The 8,373-nt window shown below is 39.7% G+C and overlaps 1 protein-coding gene and 1 pseudogene across 1 annotated transcript; both read left to right on the top strand.

The window, feature by feature from the left end:
• The first annotated feature begins 453 nt into the window (after nt 1–453).
• Nucleotides 454–1,203, top strand: LOC114006656 (olfactory receptor 7C1-like; annotated as a pseudogene).
• A 5,923-nt stretch (nt 1,204–7,126) lies between these two features.
• LOC102471736 (olfactory receptor 7A17) lies at nt 7,127–8,065 on the top strand. The gene has a single exon (XM_014585278.1). It carries the CDS (start codon nt 7,127–7,129, stop codon nt 8,063–8,065), a length of 939 nt encoding a protein of 312 aa, XP_014440764.1.
• The last annotated feature ends 308 nt before the right edge of the window (nt 8,066–8,373 follow it).

Here is an 8,373-nt window from a genome sequence, read left to right as displayed (position 1 = left end):
TCTCCTTCTACCTTGGGCTTTGTTTGTGTTTGCTTAGTGACTCTTTTAAATGACTCTTTCAAACTAATTTTGGAAAGACTATATTTTTGTCAGTGTGGTTACCAAAGTCTCTAATCTATCGTTTCTGGCTAGCCATTGGGAACCCAAGCTGTGGAGAGTGCAAGTACCATGGAACTGAGATAATTACAGAGCAGTGGTAGCAAAAGGAAGGATGGAAGCATTTCAAATTCCCCAATGGAAGACAACAAGAAAAAGGCAAGATTGTATGAATTCTTTTGCTTGAAATTAAATGTAACCAAATTTCATTTTGTCATGTTAACTGCCTGTTACTTCTTTCTCCTTTCCTGGCAGTTATTTTGTTCCCATGGAAATAAGAAATCAAATACATGTTGCAGAATTTCTCCTCCTGGGGTTTCAGCAAAGTCAGAGATTTAGTTCATTTTTTTGGGGGGGATGTTCTTTTCCTTGTACCAGGTCACCTTCATTGGAAACCTGCTCTTCATCCTGGCCATAAGTTCTGACTCCCATCTGCACACCTTTGTGTTTGGATGGCTGGACAATCTAATCCTGAGCATGATGGCCTATGACTGCTTTGTGGCCTTCTGTCACCCCCTGCACTATATGGTCATTATGAACACCCAGATCTGTAGGAAGCTGGTTCTCAGGTCCTGGTTCATTAGTGTGCCATGGGCTCCCTTATTGAGACCTTGACCATAATGAGGTTGTCCTCCTGCACCAACACAGAAATCCCACACTTTTTTGTGACCTTCCCGAAGTCCTGAAACTTACCTGTTCTGATATCCTCATCAATAACATAGTAGTACACTTGGCAACTGGCCTTTGGCTGTGATTTCTTTCACTGGAATACTTTTCTATCAAATTGTTATACCTTACTGTCAAATTGTTTCCTCAATCCTGAGAATTTCATCAGCAGGAGACAAGTACAGAGCCTTCTACATCTGTGAGTCTCATGTCTTGGTGGTGTCCCTGTTCTATAACAGAGGCCTAGGAGTCTACCTTAGTTCTGCAGCCACATTGTCCTCTAGAATGAGTCTGATGGCCTTAGTGATGTACACCATGGTTATCCTCATGCTGACAACCTTCATCTACAGTCCGAGGAACAGGTTCATGAAGGGGACCCCGGGGAGACTCCTTAGTAGGAGGATGTTCATGAGGTCATTGCAAGGCTTTCATGAGTATTAAGGAGGCATTTATTCATGGGCTTTGTATCCAAACATCACTTCATCCTCTTTTAATTCTAGAATTATTGTATCTTATTGTGTCTTTTTCTCCAGAGGTTTCTGTCTTAGGACACATTTGCTCACCAGAGAGACAGAGATACAGAGATATTGAGAAGGAAACTGAGAAATCACCCCCAGGTGGATGGCCATAATGCAATCTTTTCTCCTCCATCATTTTATCAGGGTTTGGGACATGTGCACTTATGTGCCCAGTGTGACTTTCAAGGCACCAGGTCTGGAATTCAAACTGTGGTCGGTTATGTGGCAGTCCAGTGATGTAACTGCTATACCATCTGCAATACTAGAAGTGTGAAGTCAAGGTGTTGGCAGCGTTGGTTCCACTTGGTGGCTAACCATAATTTGAATTTATGGTGGCCATAAATGTGAATCTGTTCCATGTAGGTGGAAAATTAGTGGAGAATGTCTAACTGATTATGCCATATCTAATACAGCCAATGAAATGAATCAATAGTCCCAGCCACATTTGATATAGTCAATGAGATGAATCAATGAGCCCAGTAATATTTGATATACACAATTAATTTGATATACACAAATTAAATCTTGAAGTCAGTAGGTGGCATGGTGGTTAAGGACTCCCCCATGGCTGACTGTGGTTTGAGTTCTGGGTCTGGTAGCTTGAAACTCACGCTAGGTGTGTGTGTGTGTGTGTGTGTGTGTGTGTGTGTGTGTGCATGTGTCCCAAATCCAGAGAGAATAATGGAGAAAGAAGGACTGCAGCATTACCATCCCTCCCTGGAGTTGATTTCTTGCTTTCTGTTTCTCTGTCTCTCTGGTGCATGCACATACCCTAAGGCGTTATACTCCCACATGGCCAACCACAGAGGCCCAGACCTGATAGCTTGAAAATCATGCTGGGCACATGTGTGCAGGCCCAAAATCCTAGAATGAGAATGGAGGAGAAGGGTTATGGCATGGGAATCCCCTCTGGGGAGTGGTTTCTCACATTCCTTTTCACTGTCTCTCTACAGTGAGCACACATGCTCTATGGCAAAAACCTAAAAAATACATAAATACATATAAAAATACATTTTAAATGTATCTGATTTATGTATTTATCTATGTTCTCTTCTTATAGTTTATATGATCAGTTTTCACATTTTTATTTGATATTTATTTGGAAATATGGAGACAGGATTGAACATTTTTTTCTAAACTATTAATCACTAAATACTTATTTATACCTTTAAAGAAAAATTTATAATAGCTAGGAATAAAATGTATAAGTCAACATAATAATCAAATATATCCTAAATAATATTAGGCATTTTATTAAATCATAAACCTCTAAGGTTATGCCCTTGAAAGCAAAAGAGAAAAGTAGAACTTCAACACTTACCATAAATTTTAACTGTGTTGTGGAATTTACCACTAACACAATGTATGCTAGTAGTGAATAGATCTTATAAAATGCAGAAAGTAGAATTTTTAAATGAATTTATGAAACAAACCTTAAATATTAAAAAGAAAATTCTGACTACCATGATACTTCTTAAGCACAGAAAAATCAAACACTTTTCCAAAATATTAATGCTAACCATATCATATATATAATGTGAGGAAATATCGTTGCCAGTTAAATTAAACCTAAAAGGCCTTAGAACATTATTGCAAATAAATTGGCACAATCTACATTTGAAAAAGAAGCTACAGTAAAGTTTATAAAAAAAGATACTGAAATATCTAGAGGAAAATTACTGTTACTGAAATAATCAGCATATAACAAAGATGTCATTTTGTCCTAAATTAACTTATAATTGTAATAGAACATCCAATGAATTGCAATGGTATCTTCCTCGCCACAAAGCTAAGTGATTTTACCATTAATGCAGAAAAATAAACTGACAACAGGAATAAAATTACTGCAGACAGAAGTAATAATAGCTGAGTATCTCTAGTCAATACTGAAGTACACATATTATAAAGATAAATAATCAAAACTATGTTAAAAATACAGCACACTCACTTAAACAGCATAGAAATTATGATGTAGATAGTTATAAAAATGCTTTGCCGATAACGTATATGGTAATGTCTTTGACTTGACTAATATCCACTGTATTCATACTGGGAAAAACCATGTTTTACATTGTAAAGATGTACAGTGACTTGTGACAGCAAGTGGTGTAGTGAATAAGGCACTGGACTCTCACATAACCAACTACATTTTGAATCCTGGACATAGCAACTTGAAACAAATCAGGCACATGGTGTGTGCATGCCCAAGATCCCAAGAGAAGAATAGAAGGGACTGTGGCATGGCCATCCACTCAGGGGTTGATTTCCCACTTTCTGTCTCTCTGTCTCTCTGGCAAGTGCACATACCCTATAGGAAATTTTTAAAATGTGAGCAAGAACATACGATGATGATAATGTATATGGTAATATCTTTGACTGGGTTAATATACAATGTATTTGTGCTGGGGAAAATAAATAAATAAAAACATAAGCAGGAAAATGCCATTTGTAGATTGTCCTAAGATTTAAAAAATACACATAAAATTTACATAAAACAAAACAATATTTTTCATAAAGAAATATCAGGAAGAAAGTAGATGTACAAAAATGCATGAAAGTTTAAAGCTGGATTTCATGGACCAGCTGGTAGTGTGGAGGTTAAGACACTGAATCGCACAGGGCCGGTTCCAAAGATTTTGAGTCCCAGAGCTGGCAGCTTGAAAATCACACTGGGTGTGCGCATGCATGCCAAAAATTCAGAGAGGAAACTAGAAGAGAAGAGATTGCAGCATAGCCACTTCCTCAGGGGATAATTTCCCACTTTTCCTCATCTGTCTCTCTCTAACAATCACCCTGTCTTAGAGAAAAATAAAAATAATGGGACCAGCAGATGGTATAATGGTTATGACACTGGACTCCTACGTAGTAGACTATGATTCAAGCCCTGAACCTGGTGGCTTAAAACTCATGCTAGGCAAGTGTGTATGCCTGTCCAAAAACCCAAAGAGGAGAATGGAGGAGAAGGGATTGTGGCATGCACATCTGGGGAGTGATTTCTTGCTTTCTATCTCTCTGTCTCTTTCTGTCTCTCTACTGATCCACATGTGCCCTATAGGAAAAATCTCTCTAAAAAAAGAAAAATATTAATAAAAAATAAAATAAATAAATAAAGATGGATTTCATTTGGTAAGATATTTTGACCTGGTGAAAATGGGTAATATTGGGAATTATGTATTACATTTGAACTTTATATTTAGAAATACCCTTAAGGTTGAATTTATGGAAGGAAAAACGCTGACATATATTAACCGTAAATAATGCTTAATTATAGCAGTGGTTATGAAAAGAAAAATTAGCTGAAGGGGTGACAAAGGTCCAGATACCTAACATGTAGAATTGGTACAATGAAAGAATTTTTGATGATTTTTTGCATTCCTGAATCAAAGTCCTGACCATTCAAAAGGCCTTGTCCAATTCCCTGCATCAGGATTATTATGGGTAAACTATAATATCTAAATATACAGGAGATTCTCAATATATCCTGCTTCCTAAACAACTCTCTGAGGAGAGTAGACTGATTTTGGTTCCAATGATACCCCAAGGGGTAGGACTGTCAAAAACAGTACACTTTGTTTCAGTTTCTTAGCTTCTAAAGAATTATATTCCTCAGAGAATACAATAACAATACAACAATTTATTTAATGAGACACCATGAGAATTCTATCCTAGAATCTTCACATATTGTAAAGACTTCCTGTTATTGGACTTTTATTCCATTTTGGATTAATCATTAACAGAGGACACCCAACTGTGCCTCCCAGAGATCTCATGAGTAGTTCTGTCTTCCTGCCCTTCTTGTGGATAGACTTCTCTTTCTTAATAATTATTCATGGAAAGAACAGAACCAGTGAAAGTGGACTCTTTGGGGATACCATCTTGAGAAGCCAGATCATCCCTGTAAGTGCAGAAGAATGAGATTTGGAGGGTGGGTTTCCTTTTAAAAGAATAATTTCCTGGGGCCAGCAGATGATGTAGTGGGTATGTCACTGCCAGCAGATGATGTAGTGGGTATGTCACTGGACTCTCACTAGGCCAAATGCAGTTGGAGTCCCAGAACAGTGGCTCAAAACTCATGCCAGGCACATGTGCATGAGTGCCCATGATCATCACAGGAGAAGAATGGAGGAGAAGGGATTGTGGCAAGGCCATCCTCTTGTGGGCTGATTTTTCACTTTCCCTCTCACTGTCTCTTTCTCTCCCTCTCTCTCTCTCTCTCTCTCTCTCTCTCTCTCTCTGATGAGTGCATGCGCCTTACTTCAACAACCTCTAAAAAAAGGGATAACTTCCCTAACAGGGAAAAAGGATATAAATTCAACACGACTAAGACCTTCCCATTTCTCACCCTGGACTTTGAAATAACTGCAGTGTAACGGTTCTTATTTTTTAGATTTTTTTTCCCCTTAGGGCATGTGCACTCACCAGAGAGAGACAGAGACAGAGAGAAGGAAAGTGAGAAAGTGGGATGGCCATGCCACAATCCCTTCTCCTCCATTCCTTATGTATTTGGTCAGTCACTTCTCTGGGAGGTATAGTCATCATGGAAAATGTAGATGCTTCCATTGTACCAGGTGGAAGGTGAGAATTATGAGTTGCCTTGGCCCCACTGCTATGTTGAATAATGTATCCATGCCTTAATGCCCAGAACCTTACCATCTCGTAGATCAATGCTTACCAAACTATAATGAGTATTTGAATTACTTGGAAATTTGGTAAAATGTACATTCTGATTCAGTAGATGAAGCCAGAGGTGCTGCATGGATAATAACCTTTCAGGTGACATAGATGCTTTTGGTCTATGGACCACATGCTGAGAAGGGTATAGATAGTTCTCTATAACAGATATTGCAGCAGGAACCTGGCATTGAGGAGTAAGTTATGACTAAGGACTGGTTTACTGGTTTGAGTCAGAGCAATGGTAAGCAGAGAATGGACAGTTTTTTGTTTTGGAGGGTTTTTTAGAGAGAGAGAGAGAGAGATTTTTTCTATAGGGTGCATGCATTCACCAGAGAGACAGAGAGAGACATAAAGTGAGAAGTCACCCCCCAGGGGTATGTTCACACAACAATTCCTTCTCCTCCATTCTCCCCTCAGGATTTTGGGCACTCAAGCACATGTGACTGGCATGAGTTTTAAGTCAGTGATGTAACCATTACACCATCTCATGGTCCCAGAATAGATGTATTTTTAACTCTCTGCTTTTTCCACTAAACATAAATAAAGCGATTGAAAAAAATGGGAACTTATTTGTTTTACAAATATATATATATAACATGTAGGGCCAGCAGGTGACATGGTGGTTAAGAAGCTAGATTCCACATGGCTGACTATGCAACCTGAGCCCCAGATCAGGGAGTTTGGAAAACATGCATGCACAAATATCTGATGTGTTTTGAAGTTGTATATAGGAATGGGAGCTTGAAAGCCCCTCCTCACCACCATTCAGCCATTAAGATTCAGCCATCTTAATCACCATGCCACTGGCTGGTCCCCTATTTTCTTTATTCTATAGAGAAGTTTTCACCATGACATGAACCTCCTGCCTGACCCTTCTGAGAAGTTGGGACTAATAAGAATGTAACACCATGCCCAGTTCTTCCAGACAAAATTTTCTCTATTGCCGTGCTGGCCCAAATTTGCACTCTTTCTGTCTCAGCCTCTCATTAAGGATTACTGGACGTACCATTATATTTGGCCTTTTAGGTTGGGTGGGTAATCAAACATGGGCTTCTCATGTGCCCCGAGCTTGCAAAAAAGCACTATTCAGTGCACAAAATTACAGGTAACACCAATACATCTTTGTAAAGTACCGCTGTTATTCCCTCTTTCCCAACAGTCATGACAGTTCCATGGAACCAGAAAATCACACACACTTTTCAGAATTCATCCTCCTTGGACTTTCACAAGAGGCAGAGCTTCAGCCAATCCTCTTTGTGCTATTCCTGTCCATGTACCTGATTACTCTGACTGGGAACATGCTCATCATCCTGGCCACCATTACTGATTCCCACCTGCACACACCCATGTACTTCTTCCTCTCCAACTTGTCTTTTGGTGACATCTGTTTTACATCCACCACCGTCCCAAAAATGCTGCTGAACATCCATGTCCAGAACAAAGCCATCACCTATGATGGTTGCCTTGCCCAAATGTATTTTTTCATCCTTTTTGCAGAGTTGGACATTTTACTCCTATCTGTGATGGCTTATGATCGGTTTGTGGCCATCTGTCACCCCCTGCACTACACAGTCATCATGAATCCCTGGCTCTGTGGTGTGATGCTGCTGGCATTCTGGATTTTGAGTGTCCTAGACTCCTTGTTCCGGACTTTGCTGGTGTTAAAGTTGTCCTTCTGCACTGACATGGAGATCCCCCACTTCTTCTGTGAAATCAGTCAGGTTATCCAGCTTGCCTGTTCAGATACCTTACTCAATGTCGTCGAGATGTATCTCGCCACAGGGCTGATGGGCGTTATTCCCTTTTCTGGAATCCTTTATTCTTACTTCCGGATTGTCTCCTCCATACTGAGGATTACATCTGCCAGAGGGAAGTATAAAGCATTTTCCACCTGTGGGTCTCACCTCTCCATTGTGTTTTTGTTTTATGGCACAGGTCTTGGAGTGTACCTTAGTTCAGCAGCTACTCACAATTCCAAGGCCAGTGCAATTGCTTCAGTGATGTACACTGTGGTTACCCCAATGCTGAACCCATTTATCTACAGCCTGAGGAACAAGGACATAAAGAGGGCCATGAAACATCTTTTCAGCATTGCCCCTTCCAATGAGTGACATTTTTCTCCCTTATTGATGAAATAGATAAAATTTTCAAAAGAAAGAGTGGCAACCAGAATCATAACCATTTAGTATCTTCAAATATTTTTTTTCCTTGGGTCAACAGTTGATGTGTTGGTTAAGGTACAAGATTCTCAAATGGCTGACCACAGTTTGACTCCCGGACCTGGTGGCTTGAAAATAATGCCAAGCACATGTGTTTGCATGACCAAAATCCTGAGAGGAGAATGGAGGAGAAGAGATTGAAGTGTGGCCATCATCACTGAGGGATGATTTAGCACTTCTCACTGTCTCTCTCTCTGGAG

The sequence above is a fragment of the Tupaia chinensis genome, unplaced genomic scaffold (genome assembly GCF_000334495.1).
Source record: "Tupaia chinensis unplaced genomic scaffold, TupChi_1.0 Scaffold149482_1, whole genome shotgun sequence".
Lineage (NCBI taxonomy): Eukaryota > Metazoa > Chordata > Mammalia > Scandentia > Tupaiidae > Tupaia > Tupaia belangeri.
The sequence above is the reverse complement of the archived record's forward strand: the minus strand, read 5'-3'. Positions and strand labels throughout refer to the sequence as shown.